General features: G+C 42.7%; 1 protein-coding gene across 1 annotated transcript in view; it reads right to left on the bottom strand.

The window, feature by feature from the left end:
* The window catches only part of PCYT1B (phosphate cytidylyltransferase 1B, choline), a 122,175-nt gene that overhangs the window by 80,217 nt on the left and 14,024 nt on the right, over window positions 1–27,934 (bottom strand). The window contains exon 2 of the mRNA XM_052663519.1: window positions 5,047–5,146. Coding sequence (XP_052519479.1) covers window positions 5,047–5,146 — 100 coding nt within the window. The remainder of the gene's footprint in view (window positions 1–5,046; window positions 5,147–27,934) is intronic.

Below are 27,934 nucleotides of genomic sequence, written 5' to 3'. Positions count from 1 at the left end.
TTTTAAATGTGCTAGTTCCAACTGCTCTACTGTGCTCCTTCTCTTAAGGATCCTCACCCTCTGACCTCACAGATGAGGTCCAGGAGCTAAAAGCTATGAGCAGCCTCTCTGAGAATTTATACACCAGCCCCTGTTTGGGTAGACCTAAGCCTGGGAAACATAAAGGAGGCGATCGTATGAAGTCATAAAATGGGCTAGTGAAGGAATTAGTGAAAGACTTTAGTTACAACTATAATCCTGAAACACACTGTAAACCCCCAGTACAGGTCTCTTTCCCTTTTTTGACGGGATGTTCAAGACAGCGCCACAGAAGTGTGCTTCAGTTCAGTTCAGTTCAGTCGCTCAGTCGTGTCCGACTCTTTGCGACCCCATGAATCGCAGCACGCCAGGCCTCCCTGTCCATCACCAACTCCCAGAGTTCACTCAGACTCACGTCCATTAAGTCTGTGATGCCATCCAGCCATCTCATCCTCTGTTGTCCCCTTCTCCTCCTGCCCCTAACCCCTCCCAGCATCAAAGTCTTTTCCAATGAGTCAACTCTTTGCCTGAGGTGTCCAAAGTACTAGAGTTTCAGCTTCAGCATCATTCCCTCCAAAGAAATCCCAGGGCTGATCTCCTTCAGAATGGACTGGTTGGATCTCCTTGCAGTCCAAGGGACTCTCAAGAGTCTTCTCCAACACCACAGTTCAAAAGCATCAATTCTTCGGCGCTCAGTGTGCTTACTAGTCTTGAAAATTACCAAACACTTCAAAAAGGTAATGACGTTTTTCTTGTTTTCTTAAACAATAGTCAAATAGCAAGATATTTTTAAAACTCTGTGAGCTTCTCTAGTAACAATCCAATGCAACAACTATTCTTTAGATAACCGCCACAATACTTGCTCCAACCACTAACAACAGTTACTCTTAAGCAGTGGTTCTAGCAATATACTCCCAGGACAGGCATTACCTAGGAACTTGTTAGAGATGCAAATACTCGAGCCTCACCCAGACCAAAATCTGGGAGAGGGGCCCAGCAGAGGATTTTAGCAAGGCCTGCAGGGGGTTCTAAGCAAGCTAAAGTTTGAGGACCACTCTCAGTGACTATCAGAGTGTGGTCTAAGATGAATATGTGCCTTGTAAGTAATCAAAGAACTAACTTCTTGTCACATTTTAACACTGACATTAAAAGTTCTAAGTAGGGCTTCCCCAGTGGTCCAGTGGTAAAGAATCCACCTGCCAGTGCAGAAGACACAGGTTCAATCACTGATCCAGGAAGATCCTACAGGCCATGGAGCAACTCAGCCCACGTGCCAGAACTACTGAGCCTGTGCTCTAGAGCCCGACAGCCACAACTACTGAGTCCACAGCCCCCTAGAGTCTGTGCTATGCTACAAGCTTCTCCACGATGAGAAGCTCACACACTGCAACTAGAGTAGCCCCCGCTTTGTGCAACTAGAGAAAAACCTGTGCACATCAATGAAGACTCAACACAGCCAAAAAAATTAAAAAAATAAAAATTTTAAAGATGCTCTAAATAAAGGATTTCCTAACAGAAGTTCCCTTGGCCAGATGCCCACCAAATATCACAAATTCTCCTGGATGACTTCCCAGTATGGTCACCTGAGATAAAAGGGGAGAATTTCTGAGAGTAGTAGTTCACCTTTGCTCCCTCTCACCCCTCCTCTAATGACCTGTGTACCACAGAGCTCACTGTACAGCTATTTGAAAAATGCACCATCTTATTCTAACTTGAGTCTTAGGCTTTAAACCTCTTGGCGGGACTTCCCTGGTGGAACAGTGGGTAAGAATCCTCCTGCCAATGCAGGAAACACAAGTTCGAGCCCTGGTCCAGGAAGATCCCACATTCCATGAAGCAACTAAGCCTGTGTGCCACCACTACTGAACCTGTGCTCTAGAGGCCGCGAGCCCCAGGTACTGAGTTCACATGCCCTAGAGCCCATGTTCTGCAACAAGAGAAGCCACTGCAATGAGAAGCCCGTGCACCGCAACTAGGAGCAGCCCCACTCACCACAACCAGAGAAAGCCTGAGTGCAGCGACAAAGCCCCAGTGCCACCAAAAATAAAATGAATAAATGATTGAAACAGCAACAGCAAACAAACACTGGGCAGTTAGCCTACAGGTACTCAGTCTCACTCAGTGACCCCCAGCAGCAGGTCAAACCCTCTCTGATTCTGTTTCCAACTGATGAGCTCCTTTTCTTGTCCCAGTCTTTCATTCGTTCATTCATTCATTCACAAAGTATTTACTGAGCATACAGTACTTCTCCAGGTACTGGTAAAATAGCAGTGGGCATGGAGATGGTCCTCCCACTACAGAAGATCGTAGCTTCTGTCTTGTTCACACACTTGCTAGCCTCCATTTCAAAGTCTGAGCATGTTCTCACTGAGCTCCATGGGCTGCCGTGGCGCATGCTCCACAGGGCAGCCCATTGTGGTGGACAAAGCAGGGGTATGAGGTGAGAGGGACCTGAGATCGAATCCCAGCTCTATTGGTCAGATGGGACATTTGACAAGTTACTTTCCAGTTCTCCAAGTGTCACCGGCCTTGTCAGCAGAGAGGGCACAAAAATACCCACCTTAACCAGTTTTTGCAAAGACTAACTAGAGTACATACAGGGCACAGCACCTAGCAAATGGAAAGCAAGTTTAAATCCCCTTTTCCTTTCCCTTAGAAAAGTAGGATCTTTTTCTGCTTGGGCCTAAAGCTCATCCTTTAACTTGAAGTCAAGTCTGTTCTCTTCATAACCACCTGGACTTTGATTCCACCTTTTAGATTTATTGCTGCGTCAGCATTTCTCAGGCTATGGTCTAGAGGTCACCAACTTCAGAATTGCCTGGGCTATTTGTTAAAAATGCAGATGCCTGGGCTCCACGCTAGATTTAGGAGTCTGGGAGAGTGAGCAAAAACCTCTGCTGCTTACAAACTTTCCAGGTGATTCTTTGCACACTGGTTTAGCTGCTCTGCACTGTCTCCTCAAGGCTTTTCTTGCCTAAATTTTCACAACAAGTTATTATAAGGACTTCCTTGGTGATCCAGTAGTTAAGAATCCGCCTGTCAACATAGGCAACGTGGGTTCAATCCCTGGTCCGGGAACTAAGATCCCACATGCCACAGGGCAGCTAAGCCTGTGCGCCACAACTAGAGAGCAGCCCCACTCACCATAACTAGGGAAAGCCCACACAGCAACAAAGAGCCAGTGTGGCCAAAAATAAATAAGTAAATTTAAACAAAGAAGTCACTACAAAGCCCTCTAACTGCCTGCTCTGCTCCTCACTTCACTCCCTCGAAGCTCTTCTTAAAGGGCAGCAGAGTGCCATGGCCAACAGATCAAGCTTGAGCACAAACAGGTTTGAGATCCAATCCCAGCTTTAGCACTTACCACTGGTTCTCAAAGCATGGTTCCCCAGCAGCAGCCTCACCTGGGAACTTCTTAGAGACGCACATTCTTGGGTCTCACCCCAGTTGGACTGAATCAGGGGGTAAGGCCCAGCCACCTGTGTTTTAATAAGCCCTCTGGGTTACTCTCAGACAGACTCAAATGTGAGAAACACTGCCACTTACCAGCTAAACGATCTTCTGCAGATTCACAGCTTCTCTAAAGTAGCGGTCCCCAACCTTTTTGGCACCAGGAACTGGTTTTGTGGGAGACAGTTTTTCCATGGACTGGGGTGGGGATGGTCTGGGGATGATTCAAGTACATTACATTTATTGTGCACTTTATTTCTGTCATTATTACATCAGCTCCACCTCAGATCATCAGGCACTTGATCCTGGAGGTTGGGGACCCCTGGTCTAAAGCCTTCACTTCCTCACCTGTGAAATGCTAAAAGTATCAACCACATAGGGCTGTGATAGTGAAATGACAATAAAGATAAAGAATTTAGTGTACAGTAAGTACTTCATAAATATCTGCTGCTCTTAAGCAAACTGTCCTTTGTCCCATGGATTCTATTACATTTGGGATGTTTGTTTTTTGGGCTGGTGAGTGGAAACCATAGAATTATGCCGTCTCAAATGGCTCAAGGCTCACCTGCTGGACTAGTCTTATTTTTCACTCCATCCCAATCGACAGAAACGCCATACACTCCCTCCCTATCATTGCGCCTTCACTACTCCTATCTCACTTGCCCACAATATCCTTCCATTTTCTGCCCACAAAGAACCCATCGTACTTTTTCTGAAAGATCAGCTCAGGTCTGGGATTAGGTCTTGCCTGACTGCTTGAAGCCAGATGAATCTGCCCTTCTCAAAACTGTCAGCTATCATTTGTGCTGCAGGATTTAACCCCTAAGAACATGCATGCAAGCTACTGGTGGGTTTTTATTTCCTATCTAGTTGTCTTGTCTCTTTAATTATAGTGAACGCTCTTAGGAAACAGAGATAGCACCTTACAGTTCTTTTTACATCTCTTCCCTCTCCATCTCTGGTAGGGGCTAAAGGAATGAACAGTAAGTTCCTAGAGCAGAGCCAGGGCATACTTGGAGAAACTTTTAAAACACAGACTTTTAAGAATGATAATAATTACAGTAGCGTAGGTTTTTCTATGACTTCACAGTTTTTAAAAAATGCAATGGTATGTTTAATGCAATCTAGTTGTCATAAATGGAGAAGGCAATGGCACCCCACTCCAGTACTCTTGCCTGGAAAATCCCATGGATGGAGGAGCCTGGTAGGCTGTGGTCCATGGGGTTGCACAGAGTTGGACACGACTGAAGTGACTTAGCAGCAGTAGCAGCAGCAGTTGTCATAAAAAGCCCTGTTTGCACATGAGGAAACAGATTCAGACTGTTCTCATGATGCCCAGGTGGTAGAAAGTAAAGAAGAGAGCTGGGGCTGCAACTCCAGGATCCTGCAACATCTTTTCCTTGGCTACTTTGCTTGGTCCAGTTGATCGACATCGGCGTTTACCCTTCCCGCCCCATGCGATCACCGCTAGATGTGTGTCTCCAATTTGAAGCAAGAGCTGCTCACATAATGATGGGCCTTTCTGCCACTTGAGATGTCAGGACAGGGCCCGCCAGAGAATAAGTAGTACAGCCTCACCTGGTGTCCCTAAGCGGGCTTGAGCAATGGTCAGTTTCTCATGGGGTGCTTGGCACAGACAACTCGTTTCATCTGCAAATGGGGCAGGTGCAGTCAGGGTCTAGAAGGAAAAAAGAGAAAGGGAGTAAATTCAGTCTGACAGCCTTGGCTTTGGCACTGACTTCCCCTGAAGTTTTACCTCTGTTGGCTACATGTGGATGATTAAGTAGAAGATATCCACTCAGTCTTTCAGAGAAATCTCATACTGTTAGAAAGAAAAACAGGGATATTGTTCATGAAGGCTTTTTTTTTTTTTTCCTGACTGATGCTTCAGCAATAAGCTCTCTAGCATGTACTATCTGCCAGGTACCAGACGTGGTGCCCTGAACATGTTATTTCCCCCAGGCCCTGCAATACCCTATGATGGCTAGACACTGCTCTCCTCCTATAGGCATTCTGTCCTTCTACAGCACAGGATGATATCATCTCTGCATCGCAGAAAAGGAAACTGAGGCTTAGCAGGATTAAGGAACATGCCAAGTCATGCCCCCTGGAAAGGCACGATGCTCAGCTTGGAGCATTTCACAAACAACCAGGGCAGACTTCAAACATTCAGACTTACCCACACCCGGGGGTACTCGGCTGGAAGGAATGCCATGGTCAGGAGTGTGGCAGACATCTGTATTTCACACACAGCGGCCTGGCCAATCACAAACTCTGACGTCTCTTTAGCGCAAAGGCCCAAGCAGTTATCTGTGCCCGGGGAGGGCCTAAAAGCCCAGCATTTCTGGCGGGCTGCAGATAACTGCTCCTCTCTGGTCGTTCCAACAGCCACCAACGGCTGGAGGCCCCGCCCCAGGCAGCTCGGGCTGGGGCTCTGGGGAGCGCTGTCAGAGAGATGTAGTCACTTGGAAGCCTGCCCAGGAAGTGGCTCTGCATTTTTGAGTCAGCCTCTTAAAATGAAAACCTCACTCTCTCTAGACAGAGGAAGACAAAGTGAGCCGTATTTCTGTAAACAAGGGGCAAGTGCAATCCAGAATCCATCTGTCGTCTTTGAACTACGTCCTTACCATGGTCTTTGCTACCTCATCTTCAATATTTTTAAAGCTGAAGGTGACGAGTCACTGTGAACATTACTCATATTGCTGCACAAATTATTTCTTAGAGATAGACACAGGTGTTCCTTAACTTGGGAAGACTAAAGAATGATCCATACATGTGAAGGGGGCTGTGAGACTGCCATTCATTCACTCATTCACCTATATACATGTCAGGTGACATCTGAGAACTGGAGGTAGAAGCAAAGATAAGACCAGTCCCCATTCTGGAGGGACCCCCATGCTCCACTGACCTGCCCCTACCCTCTCCCCATTGTTGTACCTTTTGCCCTGGCAGCTGGAGTCCTGCCCTAAAGTTGTCTGGAGACCTCTCAGTTGCCTGAGGCTTTCTTAACCCCCACCCTCCCATTCAGGGCTCTGAAAGCAAATCAAGACTTGAGACATGGATTCGGGAAATTTGAGTCTCTACCTGCTTCCCTTTGAGATACACTAAGGTGACCTTGTAGGCCATGATGGGTCAGGGCCATATTTGTGAAGAAATAAAGGGGCGCAGGGGCAGGGATGACAGTAGAGGCTCTGTAGCCACAAAATGGGGGTTCAAATCCCCTTTCTAGCACTTAAAGGCTCTGTGTTCTAATTTGACTCTCCTGGTTGAAAGGAACAGATACTACAGCTAAGTCAAGAGATGAAGGCTTACTTTACAGCTATCCTGGCACACAAACTGTGGGGGGAAAGGAGAAAGGGGCAGCACCTGGCCCCAGAGTGCTCTACGTTGACCTGGCTGCTCTCTGCATGTCCGTCTTTCTGTCCCGCTCAGATTACTCTGTTTCCTTCCACTACATTCAAGTCTCTGCCTTCTCCTCCCTCAGAAACTTCAGCTTGAATATGGCCCATTGCAGCTTCCTCAGTCTCCCCGCCCAACCTTCTTTCAATGGCTTTGGGTTCAGCCTTTCAGTCCCAACTCCTCCCTCCTCCTACCGACTTTCTGCTTCTTTCCATGCTTCCCAATTCAAAATCCTAATGGAAGATCAACTTGACCAAGTTCATCTGTTCAAATGAGGCCACAGGAAGGGTTGGTTGGCACTCAGTCAGGTGCCACCTGGGGCCCAGGGGCTGGTTAGTGAAGGGAGGCGGACTAGTGAGGAAGGTCATGGGTAGCCTGTCATGGCCTCTTTAGCAGGAGCTGCCTTTGGGGCAAGAAATGTATCTCACTTTGGGGACATGCCTGCAATGCGGGTAGATCTGGGTTTGATCCCTGGGTGGGGAAGATCCCCTGGAGGAGGGCATGGCAACCCACTTGAGCATTCTTGCCTGGGAAATCCCATGGACAGAGGAGCCTGGTGGGCTGCAGTCCATGGGGTTGCAAAGAGTCTGACACAACTGAGTGACTAACACTTTCACTGGTGGTTAAGACTCCATGCTGCATGCTTCCAGTGCAGGGTGCCTGGTCAGAGAACTAAGATCCTGCGTGATGCAACTAAGATCTAGTGTAGCCAAATAAATATTTTTTTAAAAAGAAATGTATCTGACTTTGTGTGTTCTTAAAAGGAAGCTCAACTTAGTTGAAACTCACTTTTATCTGTAAAATGGGTACCTATCTTATAGGGGTGTTGTGAAAGATGGGGATCAGGTATGTGAAGGATCTGGTACCCAATGACTTGGAGCCATTTCTAGTGCTTCTAGCTTCTATTAGTGTTCACTGTTATATATCATAGTATATATTATATATTATGAATAATTATATGTATTATGTAGTTCCCCATTGAAACAAGCAAACTGACTCATGAATGAATTTTTAGGACACAACCCAAATAGACAAATGAATTGGCAAATGGGGTTAACTTACATTAATGATTCGTTAACCTTCAATGTATGTGGCCAGTGAATCTTTTTTACATGATCTAAAATAAATTACTAATTGGAGATCTTTTATGTGCTAGTCACAAACTTTATTAAAGATATAAGGTGTTGCTGTTTTCCAAGAAAGGTGTCAATATATTGTAGAGGGTGTGAAATCTGGTAATTAGAGTTGTAAAGCAACAGTAGTTACTCAAAGGTGAAAACAGGTTTATGTGCACTGTGCATTTTGTTCTTCATCATTGTGACCTAGAAGTAGGAAAACAGATGAAGCAAAGAGATGGAAGGCAGAGGATGCTCTTAAATGTACTTGTGAGCATGTGAGTAGTCCATTAACAGTAGTTGACATGGAGATGGGGTACTTCTTGTTATGTACAAGGTACTGTGCTTAGAATGGGAAGAGTGTAAAAATAAATGAATGTCAGACAGGCTTGTTCTCTAGGATACTTCCTAGGTTGAAATTCAAGCTCTACTTTCAGGAAGACTTTGGTTAAGGACCAGCTATCATCAACCAGCCCTGTGATCTGAGGCAGTTTTTGGCAGCCTGAACATCGCAGAACCTCCTCCTCTGAGTCATAGCAAATCATTTGATTTAGAAGGAATTCTAAGGCTTCCCCGGTGACTCAGTGGTAAAGAATCCACCTGCCAACTCAGAACATACAGGTTCGATCCCTGATCCAGTAAGATCCCACATGCCATGGAGCAACAAAGCTTATGCACCACGCTACTGAGCCTGTGCCCTAGAGCCTGGGAGCCCCACCTACTGAGCCTGTGCTCTAGAGCCTGGGAGCCCCACCTACTGAGCCTGTGCTCTAGAGCCTGGGAGCCCCACCTACTGAGCCTGTGCTCTAGAGCCTGGGAGCCCCACCTACTGAGCCTGTGCTCTAGAGCCTGGGAGCCCCATCTACTGAGCCTGTGCTCTAGAGCCTGGGAGCCCCACCTACTGAGCCTGTGCTCTAGAGCCTGGGAGCCCCACCTACTGAGCCTGTGCTCTAGAGCCTGGGAGCCCCACCTACTGAGCCTGTGCTCTAGAGCCTGGGAGCCCCACCTACTGAGCCTGTGCTCTAGAGCCTGGGAGCCCCACCTACTGAGCCTGTGCTCTAGAGCCTGGGAGCCATACCTACTGAGCCTGTGCTCTAGAGCCTGGGAGCCATACCTACTGAGCCTGTGCTCTAGAGCCTGGGAGCCGCACCTACTGAGCCTGGGAGCCACAGCTACTGAAGCCCACGTGCTCTAGAGCCCATGCTCCACAACAAGAGAAGCCACTGCAATGAGAAGCCTGTGCATCGCAACTAGAGAGTAGTCCTCGCTTGCTGCAACTACTGGAAAAAAATATACACAGCAACAAAGACCCAGCATATCCAGAAATAAATAAATACATTTAGAGAAGGAATTCTATGCTATCAGGTTGTCCCCTCCACCTACAAATGGCAGACCAACCTCAGGACAACAGGATTAAGACAACCAGAGGCTCGAGGGGGACCCTGACTGGTCCATCCTGGCCTTCAGGCTCTATATCAGCCTGCAGGACACCCAGGCCCCCATCTATTCTTCACTGTTTGCCAGAGCTAGGATGGTTCCAAGGATTCTCTGGTCTAGGCCCCACATGAGACATAAAACTGAGCCCCAATAACATAACATACAAACCTTCAAGTGCTTACCTAGTGCCATGTATCCGTCTATATGCTATCACATGTATTAGTTCATTTAATTTGTACCCTGAGAGGCAGGTACTGCCTCCACTGAACTGTAAAGGACCTGTCTTCAACAGTGACACCAAGTGGCAGCAAGAAGCAACAGCAGGGGTAGATCCCTCAGACTCAGTGACCTTTTGGGCTCCCTTTGAACTGAGGACACACTAGGATTCTAAGATAATCAGGACAAAGGGGTCTCAAAAGCAAGATACTGGACTTCTCGCTAATTAGAAAAGTGAGGGGGGAGCAAACAATTGAAAAAACAAAAGCGTGGGACTTCATTTTTACCCAGACTTAGTGAAATAGGCCAGATTACTTACATATAAACAAGCCTCAGCTTAAGACTCCAAATCACCAGATCACATTGTCGAGTGTTTACTAACTATCGAATTCTGTGTGTTTCATATGATGCCAGATGTTTATAGGATAGATAAGGGAGTGGGGGAGGAAATAAGAAAGGGAAAAACAAAATTGGCTGTGGGGCAGCAATCCTCAAAGGTGAAGGGTGGCCTTTTTAGAATAGGAAGAGGTATTAGTTTGAACAGGCATATTAAATTTTTAGCAATTTTATATGTGAGGGAAAAGTCTACCCTCTTCAACATACAAGTCATCGAAATTAAGCCTCTTGACTGATAGAGATCATCAGAGGATAGACTATGCCCCCTTAGGAAGCCATATACCAAATTCAGGGCTAGAGAGGCCCATGAAATTTTTATGTTTAGAGGAGAGTGAGGATTTTTAAAGGGTTAAGAAGTCCTGGCCCAGCGCCCTGAACCTCTCATATGCAAAGGCCTTGCCAGACCACAGAGTTGGAGCTAGACTGCAATAAAACTTGTACCTAATTTAAGATTTCAGAACACCCAGTCATTGCATGCGGACATATTGCCTATACAAAGCTCTGGTTACGCAAACTACATGGCAGTGCCACATGAAAGCATGTTCCCATCAGTCTTCTTAAGGGGAAGACTAGATACTGGGCATTTCATTTGCAGAATATGTTCAACTGGACATTATCAACTATTTACTTAAAAGCTATTCAGTTCAGTTCAGTTCAGTCGCTCAGTCATGTCCGACTCTTTGCTACCCCATGAATCACAGCACGCCAGGCCTCCCTGTCCATCACCAGCTCTAGGCACTATATAAAATATACAATACAAACATTACTTGAGTGCAAAAGTGGTCAGTAGAACCTCTATTTATGCACTAGGCATCTCTGACTGACAACAGGCTCAATCACACAGCAAGTTAATCAACCAATCAAAATTTAGCATGGTACTACTGAGGGTGACAGGCCAACTTGTTTAAGCTAAGCTACTTTTAACTACAGTGGGGCTATTCAGTCAGGCCTGAGTTCAAACCCTAGTTCCATAAATCAGTGGCCATTTGATTTTCTAAATTTGAGTTTTAGAAAATTGCTGGTCCTTAACCTCTCTAACCTTCAGTATCCTCATCCAGAACATCCATAAAAGAATGATAGTAAAATGATCTATCTCAGGACTTCCCTGGGAATTGCCCAGGAATTCCCCAGTGGTTAGAATCCACCTTCCAATGAAGGGGACATGGATTTGATCCCTGGTGGGGAACTAAGACCCCACGTGCTGTGGGGCAACTAAGCTCACACACTGCAACTAGAGAAAGCCCGCATGCCACAACAAAGACCCAGCACAGCCAAAAATAAAAGAAAAAATAATAATAAAAAGGAGCAGTCATTTCGAAAAAAAAAAAAAGATTTATCTCATGAAGTTGTTGTGAGGAGTAAATGAAATGATGTATGCGTGATTAACGTCTTCCTTCTGCCTCTCCACAATACATACTTTCCCACCTTCTTTACTCCTCAGCGTATGGCTTTCTGTATGGACTCCACCACTGGGTTCTCTTGCCTTCCTGCTTCCAGTTGGGTTGGGTCCATGGGAAGCATGAAAAATGCTGGAGGGTAGAACAAGAGGGTACTCATCTCGCTGGTATCCTCCCTGAGAGGAACTAGTATGCTAGTCCCGCCCTCTGCCTGAGAGCCATAGCTCCATGAGCTTCTGGTAACCGCATTCTCCCCGTAGCCCTTTCCTGCCTAGGGCTGGCAATGTGTCTAGGCCTCCCAGTGTTTCTAGGCTTCAGGTACTACACCCATACCATACTTTGAGGTTTCCTTAAACTCTGTGCATGCCTTTAAAAAGAGTCCCTTTGTTACTGCTGCTGCTGGTAAGTCACGTCAGTTGTGTCCGACTCTGTGTGACCCCATAGATGGCAGCCCACCAGGCTCCCCATCCCTGGGACTCTCCAGGCAAGAACACTGGAGTCGGCTGCCATTTCCTTCTCCAATGCATGAAAGTGAAAAGTGAAAGTGAAGTCGCTCAGTCGTGTCTGACTCTTTGCGACCCCATGGACTGCAGCCCACCAGGCTCCTCTGTCCGTGGGATTTCCCAGGCAAGAGTACTGGAGTGGGGTGCCATTGCCTTCTCCGAGTCCCTTTGTTAAGCTGTCTCTAAATTCCCCCTTTAGAGTAAGCCGTCTATGTCTCGCCAAGGCCTTGACTGATATGGTGTATATAACAGTATGATGCCAGGCTCAATAAATTTAGCCAATAAATGTTGATGAGGCATGTTAAAAACCACAGAAATCAATTGAAAAGTGAATTACCCATAGTTAATAAAGTCATAATTGTCTAAAGAATGTCTTCCAGTTGGAAAGACTTGTACAACAACAGAACATTTTAGTCAGGATATGTAAGAGAGAAGACAAAGAAAGACTCTCCTTCCCCTATGGAGGTCTTTGGCTTTAGGACTGACTGACTTTAGAACTGTAAAATCAGAAACACAAAAAGATGGCCCAAAGTTCATCCTTCAGTCCCATGCTGTCAGGTTTGTATCTACTTGTCACTGAAGGTATTTTTTTAATGCCTGATTTTATTTGGGATCAGAGTATTTTAATCTTCTGAAAACAGAGAGTAAAGACAAAGTAGATCTCAGAGGTGACTAGAGGCCTAACACATGTGAATCACTGGACTCTTGGACAGTGTTATTGATGACAAAGAATCTCAGATCAGGCAGCTGGTGCAAAGACTCAACAAAGAGCAGTGGCACACAGGAAGAGGAGGCCCAGTACATAGCTCAGTACCAAGAAATACCCATTTTTCACTTGACTAAGTACGGCTCATATTCTAAACTAATAGGCACCATTAAAAACAGCAAGAGAGATACACCTGCACAGGCAGGGAACAATTTCTAAGACATTTTTATGAATGCAAAAGGCAAGTCACAAAACAATATATACACATGTTGTACAGTATGATATCATTTATGGTTAGAGAGAACTAGGGAATTGTATAGAAATAGGTGAGAACTGTGCTGACCAATACCACATAGCCATAGTGACAATTTAAATTCAAGTTATGATTTGTCATCGTCATTTAGTCACTCAGTCATGTCCGACTCTTTGTGACCCCATAGACTGCACCACGCCAGGCTTCCCTGTCCTAAACCATCTCCCAGAGCTTGCTCAAACTTATGTCCATTGAGTCGGTGATGCCATCCAACCATCTCATCCTCTGTCACCCCCTTCTCCTCCTGCCTTCAGTCTTTCCCAGCATCAGGGTCTGGCCCAATAAGTTGGGCCTTCGTATCAGGTGGCCAAAGTATTGGAGCTTCAGCTTCAGCATCAGTCCCTCCAATGCATATTCAGGATCGATTTCCTTTAGGATTGACTAGTTTGACCTCCTTGCAGTCCAAGGGATTCTCAGGAGTCTTCTCCAACACCACAGTTCAAAAGCATCAATTCTTAGGCACCCAGCCTTCTGCAATGAAGCAGATGTTTTTATCTAGCTTTTTCTATGATCCAACGGATGCTGGCAATTTGATCTCTGGTTCCACTGCCTTTTCCAAATCCAGCTTGCAAATCTGGAAGTTCTTGGAAACAATGCCCAGTTGTGGATGTGGCTGGTGGTGAAAGTAAAATCTGATGCTCTCAAGAGCAATATTGCATAGGAACCTGGAATGTTTGGTCGATGAATCAAAGTAAAGTGCATGTGGTCAAACAGAAGACAGCAAGAGTGAACATCGACATTTTAGGAACCAGTGAACTAAAATGGATAGGGCTTCCCAGGTAGCGCTAGTGGTAAAGAACCCGCCTGCCAATGCAGGAGACATAAAAGATGTGGGTTTGATACCTGGGTTGGGAAGATCCCCTGGAGAAAGGAATGGCAACACACTACAGTATTCTTGCCTAGAGAATCCCATGAACAGAGGAGCCTGGTGGGCTATGGTCCAAGGGGTCGCACAGAGTCAGACATGACTGAAGTGACTTAGCATGCACAAAATGGACAGAAATGGGCGAATTTAATTCAGATGGCCATTATATCTACTACTGTGGGAAAGAATCCCTTAGAAGAAATGGAGTAGCCCTCATAGTCAACAAGAGAGTGTAAAATGCAGTACTTGGGTGCAATCTCAAAAATGACAAAATGATCTGTTTGTTTCCAAGGCAAACCATTCAATACCACAGTAATCCAAATCTATGCCCTAATTGGTAATGCTGAAGAAGCTGAAATTGAACAGTTCTATGAAGACCTACAAGACCTTCTAGAACTAACATAAAAATAAGATGTCTTTTTCATCATAGGGGACTGGAATGCAAAAGTAGGAAGTCAAGAAACACCTGGAATAACAAGCAAATTTGGCCTTGGAGTACAAAATGAAGCAGGACAAAGGCTAACAGTCTTGTCAAGAGAATGCATTGGTCATAGCAAACACCTTCTTCCAAAGACACAAGAGACAGCTCTACACATGGACATCACTGGATGCTCAATACTGACATCAGATTGATTATATTTTCTGTAGCCAAAGATGGAGAAGCTCTATACAGTGAGCATAAACAAGACTGGGAACTGACTATGGCTCAGATCATAAACTCCTTACTGCAAAATTCAGACTAAAATTAAAGAAAGTAGGGGAAACCACTAGACCATTCAGGTATGATCTAAATCAAATCCCTTATGATTATACAGTGGAAGTGACAAACAGATTCAAGAGATTAGATCTGATCGACAGAGTGCCTGAAGAACTATGGACGGAGGTTTATAACACTGTACAGGAGGCTGTGATAAAAAACCATCCCCAAGAAAAAGAAATGCAAAAAGGCAAAATGGTTGTCTGAGGAGGCCTTACAAATAGCTGAGAAAAGAAGAGAAACAAAAGGCAAAGGAGAAAAGAAAAGATATACCCATTTGAATGCAGAGTTCCAAAGAATATCAAGAAGAAATAAGAAATCCTTTCTCAGTGATCAGTGCAAAGAAATAGAGGAAAACAATAGAATGGGAAAAACTAGAGATCTCCTCAAGAAAATTAGAGATACAAGGGAACATTTCATGCAAAGATGGGCACAATAAAGGACAGAAACGGTATGGACCTAACAGAAGTAGATGATACTAAGAAGAGGTGGAAGAATACACAGAAGAACTGTACAAAAAAGATCTTAGCAACCTGGATAATCATGATGGTGTAATCACTCACCTGGAGCCAGATATCCTAGAGTGTGAAGTCAAGTGGGGCTTAGGAAGCATCACTAGGAACAAAGCTAGAGGAGGTAATGGAATTTCAGCTGAGCTATTTCAAATCCTAAAAGATGATGCTGTTAAAGTGCTGCACTCAATATGCCAGCAAATTTGGAAAACTCATTGGTGGCCACAGGACTGGAAAAGGTCAGTTTTCATTCCAATCTCAAAGAAGAGCAATGCCAAAGAATGTTCAAAGTACCACACAAGTGCACTCATTTCACATGCTAGCAAAGTTATGATTAATTAAATTTATATAAAATAACTCAGTTTCTCAGTTCCACTAGCCATATTTCAATTGCTCAATAACCACATGTGGCTAGTGGCTACTGCATTATCATAGATGTAGAACATTCCAATCATCACAGAAAGTTCTATTGGACAGCACTGGCCTAGAAAAATTCACAATGAATTGTTAACTGGGGTTATCTCTGGGGAAGAAATTACCATTAGGAGAATAGACGAAAAAGTGTTTTCATTGTTTACTCCATACATATATCTGTTATTTTGTTTTATTTTTACCATGAGAACACACTGATGTAATGCATGTAATTTAAAAATAAATTTAAAGAAATATTTCCTCCCCCGTGAATTCAGAGATACAGGAAATTTAATCAAGGATCACAGTCCTGAATATGTAGGGTGGAAGCTATCTAACAGGAAATGAGTACTTCAAAAAATAACAACTATTATCTATAAACTCACTGTTACATAACATTATTCCCAGGTATGTGGAACATTTAAAATCCATTTGATAACCCACAAGGACCTACTGTATAGCACAGGGAACCCTACTCAATATTTTGTGATAACCAATATGAGAAAGGAATCTAAAAAAAAAAATGAACATATGTATAACTGAATCGCTTTGCTGTATACCTGAAACTAACACAACATTGTAGATCAACTATACTCCAATAAAATTTAAAATTTTAAAAATTCATCTGTGCTTTTAAAAACCATTTATATTGTCTTCACAGTACCCACCCATCATTTATTTTCCCAACAAACACTACTTTGAATGCTTGCTGTATGCCAGGCACTGTTTTAAGTTCTGAGGATAGACAGGGGGAACAAAACAGACAAAAAAATCCTGCCCTTGTGATGCTTAAAGACAATAAACAACAAAAAGTGATCATAAAATGTGTAGTATGTTAAAAGGAGATAAGTTCTGCAGAAAAAAAAAAAGACAAGGAAGGGGAAAAGGGAACTAGGGGCTATAACTTTAAGAAAGTTGATACATGTGTAAATATATAAAAGATCAATTGAGGCATGTGGTAAAAGAACACTCCAGGCAGAGCAAATAGCAAGTGCCAAGGCCTTGAGGCAAGAGCATGGCTGGCTTCTGCCAGCAATAACAAGAAGGCCAGTGTGCCTGGAAGAAATGAATAAAAAAGAAAAACAGTAGGAAATACAGCCAGAGAGGTGAGCCATAAGGAAGGGGATGGAAGGCAACCAGTACTGTGGGGTTTTTAGGATGCTATAGAGACTGGCTTTCACTCTGAGGAGATGGGAATCAGTACCAAGTTTTAAACAGCGACTTAGTTTTCACAGGACTACCTGGCTGCTATATTGAGCACAAACAGCAAGAAGTCAAAAGTGGAAGCAAGGAAACCCCTAACACATCTGGTATCGTGACCAGGCAGGAGCAGATGAAGGCTGGGGCCAAAGTGAGGGATGGCAGTGGAAGGGTGAGATTCTGTATAGATTCTGAAAAAATAAAATATGGAATTGATTGGATGCAGTGTGTGAAAGAATGAGAGGATTCAGGATAACGCCACAGTTACTGGCCTGAAGAACTGGAAAGATGGGCACTGCTATTCCCTAGGATGGGGAGGACACTGGAAGTGGGGGTTTGACAGTGGGAGGTACAGGATGGCGAGATCAAGAATTCCCTTCTCAAACACACACTTTAATGTAGATTTGGGCTTTTGGTTTTTGGTGGGTTATTTTTGGCTGCAAGGCATGTGGGATCCTAGTTCCCTGACCAAGGATCAAACCCTCATCCCCTGCGGTGGAAGCATGGAGTCCTAACCACTGGACCACCAGGGGATTCCCTAGATTTGTTTAATCTACAAGAAATGAGTCAAGAATATACAATGGGGGAAAGAAGGCCTCTTCAATAAGTGATACCAGGGAAACGGGACAACAACATGCAAAAGAATCAAACCAGACTACTCTCTCACATCATACAGAAAAATAAATTTGAAATGGATTAAAGACTTAAATATAGGATCTGAAACCATAAAACTTCTAGTATAAAACTCAGGCAGCAAGCTCTTTCATGTTGATCTTAGTAGCAGTTTGTGGGGGTGGGGGGAGGTGTGTCTTCTCAGGAAAGGGAAACAGAGGCAAGAATAAATAAATGGGGGACTTCCCTGGTGGTCCAGTGGTTAAGACTCTGTGCTCCCAATGCAGGGGGCACAGGTTCAATTCCTGATTGAGGAACTGAGATTGTGCATGCCACACAGCACAGCCAAATAAATAAACAAAGGGACTTCAAACTAAAAAGCTTCTGAACTGTTGGTGGGAATGTAAATTGGAATGTAAACTATGGAGAACAGTTTGGTAGTTCCTCAAAAAATTAAGAACTGAACTACCATATGGCCCAGCAGTTCCACTTCTGGGTATCTATCCAAAGAAAATGAAAATGCCAAGTGGAAAAGATACATGGACCTCTTTGTTCATTACAGCTTTATTTACAATAGCCAAGACACAGAAGCAACCTAAGGGTCCACCAATAGATGACTGGATAGAGAATTCCCTGGCAGTCCAGTGGTTAGGGCTCCGCACTTCATGCAGGCGGTACAAGTATGGTCCCTGGCTGGGGAGCTAAGAGCCTGCATGCTGCATGGCCCCAAAATAAATAGGCACAAAAAAACAGATGAATGGATAAAGATGTGGTATGTATGAATATATGTGTTTATATATGTATTATATATAAACATACATACACACACAATGGAATATTAGTCATTAAAAAAGAGTGAAATGTTGCCACTTGTGAAGACATGGATGGATCTAGAGGGTATTATGCTAAGCGAAATAAATCAGACAGAAAGACAACTACTGTATGATTTCACTTATATGTGGAATCTAAAAAAACAAATGCACAAATGTAACAGAACAGAAACAGAGTACAGATACAGAGAACGAACAGGTGGTTGCCAGAGGGGAGAGGTGTGAGGGCAGTAAAGTAATAGGTGAGGGATATGAAGAGATGCAAACTTTCAGGTGCAAAATAAATGAGCCACAGATATGAAGGGTATAGTGTGGGAAATATAGTTAATAACTAGGCAATATCTTGGTAGGGTGATATATCATAATTAGACTTACTGTGGTTATCATTTTGAAGTGTATAGCGATACTGAATTACTACGTTGTGTCATAGGTCAATTATACTTCAAAAATAAAGAAACAAACTCATAGAAGAGATCAGATAGGTGTTACCAGAGGTAGGGGATTGGAGAAGGGGGTAACTGATGAAGGTGGTCAAAAGGTATACATTTCAAGTTATAAGATAAATAAATACTATGGATGTAATGAACAACATGATAAATATCATTAACACTGCTATATGTTACATATAAAAATTGTTAAGGGAATAAATCCTAAGTGTTCTCATCACAAGGAAAAAAATTTTTTTCTATTTCTTCAATTTTTTATCTATAGGAGATGACTGATGTTAACTAAACCTACTGTGATAATCATTTCATGTTGTATGTAAGTAAAATCATTATGTTGTATACCTTAAACTTATACGGTGCTAAATGTCAATTTTATCTCAATAAAACTGGAAGAAAAAATAAAATGTAATTTAAAAAAAGAATTCTGTTCTCACACATTTGGTTTGACATGCCTATTAGATATCCAAGTGGAGATGTCAGGTGGGCAGTTGGTTGTACAAGTCTGGAGTTTGGGATAGAGGACTAAGCTAGCGATATACGTTAAGAAGCCATCAGAATTTAAATGATACTTAAAACCACTAGGCTAGATTCATTCATTCAGCTAGGGTGAGTGCAGATTGAAGAGAGGTCCCCATGGGCACTTGAGGAGACAATGTATATTTATGGCCTGTCTCCCCCAACTACAATGGAAACTCCAAAAAACAGGGACTAAGTCTGTTCTATTCACTACTAAATCCATACTTTCTAAGGCAGTTGCTTAGTCATGTCTAACTCTTTTGTGACCCTCTGGACTGTACCCCACCAGGCTGCTCTGTCCATGGGATTTCCCGGCCAAGAATACCAGAGTGGGTTGCCATTTCCTTGTCCAGGGGATCTTCCCAATCCAGAGATCAAACCAGTATCTCCTACACTGGCAGGCAGATTCTTTACCACTAAGCCTCCAGGGAAGCTCTTCTAAGGCAGTACATATAAAATGTCCTCAATAAATAGTTGCTGAATGGGGAATTTTAAAGTCACTGGAGAATGACTACTGATAAAAAAATAACTAGAGAAAGAATGATTATTGATAACGATTAAACTGATGTAAGGCCATTATCTTCATTACCTCCACCATAGTTTGGCCCCAGGTAAATAACAGGGAGAGAACACAGCTCCACCCATGAACAGAAAATTGAACTAAAGATTTATTGAGCATGGTCCCGCCCATCAGAACAAGACCCAGTTTCCCCCTCAGTCAATCTCTCCCATCAGGAAGCTTCCATAAGCCTCTTAGCCTTCTCCATCAGAGGGCAGACAACTGAAAACCACAATCACAGATAACTAACCAATCTGATCACATGGACCAGAGCCTTGTCTAACTCAGTGAAATTATGAGCCATGCCATGTAGGGCCGTTCTGACAAAACACGGTCCAATGGAGAAGGGAATGGCAAACCACTTCAATATTCCTGCCTTGAGAACACCATGAACAGTATGAAAAGGCAAAAAGATAGGACAATGAAAGATGAACTCCTCAGGTCGGTAGGTGCCCAATATGCTACTGGAGATTAGTGGAGAAATAACTCCAGAAATGATGTATGCAGAGTACATCATGAGAAATGCTGGACTGGAAGAAACACAAGCTGGAATCAAGATTGCCGGGAGAAATATCAATAACCTCAGATATGCAGATGACCCCACCCTTATGGCAGAAAGTGAAGAGGAACTAAAGAGCCTCTTGATGAAAGTCAAAGAGGAGAGTGAAAAAGTTGGCTTAAAGCTCAACATTCAGAAAACGAAGATCACGGCCTCTGGTCCCATCACTTCACGGGAAATAGATGGGGAAACAGTGGAAACAGTGTCAGACTTTATTTTTGGGGGCTCCAAAATCACTGCAGATGGTGACTGCAGCCATGAAATTAAAAGACGCTTACTCCTTGGAAGAAAAGTTATGACCATCCTAGATAGCATATTCAAAAGCAGAGACATTACTTTGCCAACAAAGGTCCATCTAGTCAAGGCTATGGTTTTTCCAGTGGTCATGTATGGAGGTGAGAGTTGGACTGTGAAGAAGGCTGAGCACCGAAGAATTGATGCTTTTGAACTGTGATGTTGGAGAAGACTCTTGAGAGTCCCTTGGACTGCAAGGAGATCCAACCAGTTCATTCTGAAGGAGATCAGCCCTGGGATTTCCTTGGAAGGAATGATGCTAAAGCTGAAACTCCAGTACTTTAGCCACCTCATGCAAAGAGTTGACTCATTGGAAAAGACTCTGATGCTGGGAGGGATTGGGGGCAGGAGGAGAAGGGGACGACAGAGGATGAGATGGCTGGATGGCATCACTGACTCGATGGACGTGAGTCTGAGTGAACTCCAGGAGTTGGTGATGGATAGGGAGGTCTGGTGTACTGCAATTCATGGGGCCACAAATAGTCGAACACGACTGAGCGACTGAACTGAACTGACTAAACTCCAGAAAGAATGAAGAGATGGAGCCAAAGCAAAAACACCACCCAGTTGTAGATATGACTGGTGACAGAACTAAAGTCCAATGCTGTCAAGAGCAATATTGCATAGGAACCTGGAATGTTTGGTCCATGAATCAAGGCAAATTGGAAGTGGTCAAATGGAGATGGCATGAGTGAATGTCGACATTTTAGGAATCAGCGAACTAGAATGGACTGGAATGGGTGAATTTAACTCAGATGACCATTATATCTACTACTGTGGGCAAGAATCCCTTAGAAGAAATGGAGTAGCCATCATAGTCAACAAAAGAGTCCAAAATGCAGTACTTGGATGCAATCTCAAAAACAACACGATGATCTCTGTTCATTTCCAAGGCAAACCATTCTATATCACAGTAATCCAACTTTATGCCCTGACCAATAATTCTGAAGAAGCTATAGTTGAATGGTTCTATGAAGACCTACAAGACCTTCTAGAACTAACACCCAAAAAAGGTGTCCTTTTCATTATAGGGGACTGGAATGCAAAAGTAGGAAGTCAAGAAACACCTGGAGTAACAGGCAAATTTGGCCTTGGAGTACAAAATGAAGCAGGGCAAAGGTTAATAGAGTTTTGCCAAGAGAACCCACTGGTCATAGCAAACACCCTCTTCCAACAACACAAGAGAAGACTCTACCCATGGACATCACCAGATGGTCAACACAGAAATCAGACTGATTATATTCTTTGCAGCCAAAGATGGAGAAGCTCTATAGAGTCAACAAAAACAAGACCAGGAGCTGACTGTGGCTCAGATCATGAACTCCTTATTGCCAAATTCAGACTTAAATTGAAAAAAGTAGGGAAAACCACCAGAGCATTCAGGTATGATCTAAATCAAATCCCTTATGATTATACAGTGAAAGTGAGAAATAAATTTAAGGGACTAGATCTGATAGACAGAGTGCCTGAAGAACTATGGACAGAGGTTCGTGACACTGTACAGGAGACAGGGATCAAGACTGTCCCCAAGAAAAAGAAGTGAAAAACGCAAAATGGTTGTCTGAGGAGGCCTTACAAATGGCTGAGAAAAGAAGAGAAGTGAAAAGCAAAGGAAAAAAGGAAAGAGATACCCATTTGAATGCAGAATTCCAAAAAAGAGCAAGGAGAAATAAGAAATCCTTTCTCAGTGATCAGTGCAAAGAAATAGAGGAAAACAATAGAATGGGAAAGACTAGAGATCTCTTCAAGAATATTAGAGATACCAAGGGAACATTTCATGCAAAGATGCCCACAATAAAGAACAGAGATGGTATGGACCTAACAGAAGCAGAAGATATTAAGAAGAGGTGGCAAGAATACACAGAAGAACTATACAAAAAAGATCTTCACAACCCAGATAGTCACAATGGTGTGATCACTCACCTAGAACCAGACATCCTGGAATGTGAAGTCAAGCAGGCCTTAGGAAGCATCACTACAAACAAATCTAGTAGAGGGGATGGAATTCCAGTTGAGCTATTTCAAATCCTAAAAGATGATTCTGTGAAAGTGCTGCACTCAATATGCCAGCAAATTTGGAAAACAGCAGTGGCCACAGGACTGGAAAAGGTCAGTTTTCATTCCACTTCCAAAGAAAGGCAATGCCAAAGAATGCTCAAACTACCACACAGTTGCACTCATCTCACACGCCAGCAAAGTAAAGCTAGGCTTCAACAATACCTGAATCGAGAACTTGTAGATGTTCAAGAAAAGGCAGCGGAACCAGAGATCAAATTGCCAACATCCGTTGGATCATGGAAAAAGCAAGAAAATTCCAGAAAAAGATCTACTTCTGTTTTATTGACTATGCCAAAGCCTTTGACCGTGTGGATCACAACAAACTGTGGAAAATTCTTAAAGAGATGGGAATACCAGACCACCTTATCTGCCTCCTGAGAAATCTGTATGCAGGTCAGGAAGCAACAGTTAGAACCGGACATGGAACAATAGACTAATTAAAAAGGAGTACGTCAAGGCTGTATATTGTCACCCTGCTTATTTAACTTATAATGCAGAGTACATCATGAGAAATGCTGGGCTGGTTGAAGCACAAGCTGGAATCAAGATTGCCTAGAGAAATATCAATAACCTCAGATATGCAGATGATACCACCCTTATGGCATAAAGCAAAGAAGAACTAAAGAGCCTCTTGAAGAAAGTGAAAGAGGAGAGTAAAAAAGCTGGCTTAAAACTCAATATTCAAAAAACAAAGATCATGGCATCTGGTCCCATCACTTCATGGCAAATAGATAGGGAAATAATGGAAACGGTGAGAGACTTTATTTTTGGGGGCTCCAAAATCACTGCAGATGGTGACTGCAGCCATGAAACTAAAAGACCCTTGCTCCTTAGAAGAAAAGTTATGAAAAACCTAGACAGCATATTAAAAAGCAGAGCCATTATTTTGCCGACAAATGTCCATCTAGTCAAAGCTGTGGTTTTTCCAGTAGTCACGTATGAATGTGAGAGTTGGACCATAAAGAAAGCTGAGCACCGAAGAACTGATGCTTTTGAACTGTGGTGTTGGAGAAGACTCTTGAGAGTCCCTTGGACTGCAAGGAGATCCAACCAGTAAATCCTAAAGGAAATCAGTCCTGAATATTCACTGGAGGGACTGATGCTGAAGCTGAAACTCCAATACTTTGGCCACCTGATGCGAAGAACTGACTCATTAGGAAAGACCCTGATGCTGGGAAAGTTTGAAAGCAGGAGCAAAAGGGGACGACAGAGGATGAGATGATTGGATGCCATCATTGACTCAATGGACATGAGTCTGAGCAAGCTCCGGGAGTTGGTGATGGACAGGGAAGCCTGGCGTGCTGCATTTCCATGGGGTCGCAAAGAGGCAGACATGACTGAGCAAGTGAACTGAACCAAACTGATTTTATTAACAGACTATTTTGTGTGTGTGTTTATTCTTTTTCTTATAAACTTTTTATATTGAATTGGAATATAGCCAATTAACAATGTTGTGATAGTTTCAGGTGGACAGCATAGAGACTCAGCCATATTTATACATGTATCCATTCTCCCCCAAACTACCGTCCCATCCAGGCTGCCTCATAACATTGAGCCGAGTTCCCTGTGCTGTACTGTAGGTCTTTGTTGGTTACTCATTTTAATTACAGCAATGTGTACATGACCATCCCAAATTCCCTGTTTTTTCCTCTCCAGCAACCGTAAGTTCGTTTTTTAAGTATGTGAGAAATAGACTTCATTTTTTAAAGTGGTTTTAGTTTCAGAGCAAAATGAGTAGAAGGTATGGATGTTTCTCATACAACTCTCACTAATTTTAATAGCTATAAAACATTCCATTAAATATCAATTCTCTGTTGTAGAATATTAAGTTGCTTATATTTTACTAATAAAAATAACATTCTAAACATAATTTTGAACTTCTGATTATTTCCTTAGGATAATGCCTAGGAGATGAGTTACTTAGATCAGGGGCATGAACATTTTAAAGATGAGTATTTGAAGAACATTTAAATATATATTGGCCAATTACCTTCTACAAAAGCCACAGCATTCATACATTACAGCGTATAAAGGCACCTATCTTGCTGCCACCTCACTGGCATCGAGTATTATCTTTGTCAATTTTATAGATCAAAAATGGCATCATGCTGTTTCAATTTGAATTATTTTGATTACAAAAAAGAGTGAATGCTTTTCAAATGTTTATTAGTCATTTATATTTTCTTCTGAGAATAATCTGTCCTTTACTCATTTCTCTATTACTGAGGATAAGTATTTTGAAGTTAGTTAAAAGCAAAACAATAGTACAGTCTAAAAATTATCTTAAATGTCTTTTAAAAAGTGTATTTTCCAACTTTAGAGTATCCTCACAAGAATTCCATTTTTTAAACCAACGTGGCAATACCCACATCTAGATCAGGCTAGTAATTACAGTCCTTCCAGCAATCAGGGACGAGAATTTTTATTATACCCTAGGGATACAGCCACCCTTAAAACACTGACCATCCATATGTCATAACCCCCACGTGGCTACCTTCCAAACCCCACAGTGGTGGATTTCAAATAGCTGGAAAACTCTTAATACTAAAAATAACACTGCACTGCATTGATTCTAAAATGTATATTTCCCCCCACATTTGAGCATGTCTGATACAACTTTCCAAGACTGAACCAGGAAGAATTAGAAAATATATATAGACCAATCACGAGTAATGAAATTGAAACCGTAACTAAGAAATCTTCCAACAAACAAAAGTCCAGGACCAGAGGGCTTCACAGGTGGATTCTGTCAAACATTTAGAGAAGAGCTAACACCTAACCTTCTCAAATTCCTCCAAAAATTTGCAGTGGGAGCAACACTACCAAATGTGTTCTATGAGGCCACCATCATCCTAATAACAAAACCAGACAGATTTCACAAAAAAATAAAATAAAAAGAGAATTACAGACCAATATCATTGATGAGCATAAATGCAAAACTCCTCAACAAAAGAATACTAGCAAACAGAATCCAACAACACATTATAGGATTATACACCATGATAAAGTGAGATTTATCCCAGGAATGCAAAGATTCTTCAATATATACAAAATCAATATGGTACACCATATTAACAAATTAAAGAATAAAAACCATATGATCATCTCAATAGATGCAGAAAACACTTTAGACAAAATTCAACACTCATTTCTGATTTAAAAAAACACTATGTTAAGTGGGCATACAGGGAACATACCTCAACATAATAAAAGTCATATACAACAAACCCACAGCAAACATCATTCTCAATAGTGAAAAACCGAAAGCATTTCCCCCAAGATCAGGAACAAGACAAGGATGTCCACTCTCGCCACTCTTATTCAACATAGTTTCGGAAGTCCTAGCCACAGCAATTAGAGAAGAAAATGAACTAACAAGAACACAAATTGGAAAAGTAAAACTGTCTGCAAATGACATGATACTATACATAGAAAACCCTAAAGATACTACCAGGAAACTATGAGAGCTAATCAATGAATTTGGTAAAGTTGCAGGATGTAAAACTAATACACAGAAATCTCTTGCACCTTTATACACCAACAATGAAAGATAAGAAAGAGAAATTAAGGAAACAATCCCATTTACCATTGCTACAAAAAGAATAAAATACCTAGGAATAAACCTACCTAAAGATGCAAAAGACCTGTACTCAGAAAACTGTTAAAACACTGATGAAAGAAATCAAAGATGACACAAACAGATACACATGAGATTAGGAGGGGTCTGAAAATAAATGTCTTAAAATCCGTATTGGCAGTTTTCTTACATTCTAACACCTCTGAAATGGAAGTGTGTCTTACAATTAAAGACATTTAGAATCAAGAAATGCATAGATACTGTTAACAATAGAAAATAATCATTGTTACCTAGGGATAAAAATTCCATACCTCAAATCTATTTTTTCTTGGACAATTGAGTTTAAGGAGTTTACAATGAGTATCAATAATAATCTCGTATCTTACTCATCTCTATCTACTTCCCCAAAGGCTGTGAGGTAACTTTTATTTAAAAAAAAAAAAAAGTTTAAAATAATAGTGGAATAGGGGTGGAAACAGGGGTTTTGAAAAAAGGCCCAGGGTGAAATGAGCACACAGGAATGTCCAACACAGTCCTTTACATTTCAGAGAGCAGGGGCCACAAAAATGGCTTTAAGCTCCCAGCAGTCAAAGCAAAGAGGAACACAAAGTTAATATTGTTTTTAAGCAAAATCGAAAATAGATACTGGGGAGAAGCACAGCATTTCCTGATGCCAAGTTTTTATAGATATTCCTCCCTTGGTGCCTTTATAAGGGGCATATTGGGTGATGCCATAGCAACAGCAACATACCAAACGACAGTCCCACAATAAAGACAATCCTGTCTTTTATGTTTGTCTATGTAGCACCCTCCCTGCAAGGCAGAGTCCCTGATTCAAAACGTGTTTCTACCAGGAGCCAAACATGTAGTCTGAGAATGCAGTTCTCTCACTCACTTGGATGGATCCAAGGGCAAGATTTAAAACACAGAGACCACAGTTGTCTAACGTGGGATGCGCAGAACAATCCGTTAGAGAGCAGCACTTGTGCCTGGAAAAGGAAGGATTACTGACATCTAACAGTAAACTCCACATTTACCCTGGTATCCTGTGTCTGGCTACAAGGTATTCCAAAGGAAGAATACAAGCTGTTACAATAGAGAAGGGGGGCCTGGGTCCCCTGATATTTCCATGTACTTTAAGGTTACTGCAGTAAAATAAAGTTCACCTGGGCCTACATGAGTGAATTTATGGATTATATTTTCTAGTTTTAACTAAACTAAAGCTCACAAGATCAGCAGGGGGCTTAAAACACTTCCTACAATGAAACAGTAACGTAAAGATACTACTCTTGCATCTTGCATGTCACTCACTGGCTGCTGTTCAGTCACTGCATCATGTCTGACTCTTTGCGACCCCATGGACTGCGGCATGACAGGCTCCTCTGTCCACGGGATTTCCCAGGCAAGAATACTGGAGTGGGCTGCATTTCCTCCTCCAGGGGATCTTCCCAACCCAGGGATCAAACCCGAGTCTCTTGTGTCATCTGCATTGGCAGGCAGATTCTTTACCACTGGCATCACCTGGGAAGCCCCAAAGATACTATATATAAACAGACTAACACCAAAAAAAGTGACCAAGCTGACCCTTCTACTCTTCTTAAAGATTTCTTTGATTGCACCACACAACATGTGGGATCTTAGTTCTTTGACCAGGAATCAAACCGTGCCCCCTGCACTGGAAGCACCAAACCTTAACCACTGGGTGGCCAGGAAAGTCCCTAACTCTTCTAGTCCTTGTATAAGTTCTCTAGCAGCCACATTATTAGGTGTAAACACTGGTGGCCTCAT

Source organism: Budorcas taxicolor, chromosome X (genome assembly GCF_023091745.1).
Source record: "Budorcas taxicolor isolate Tak-1 chromosome X, Takin1.1, whole genome shotgun sequence".
Taxonomy (NCBI): domain Eukaryota; kingdom Metazoa; phylum Chordata; class Mammalia; order Artiodactyla; family Bovidae; genus Budorcas; species Budorcas taxicolor.
Note: the sequence above shows the minus strand (reverse complement) of the source record. Positions and strands in the feature narration are given on the sequence as shown.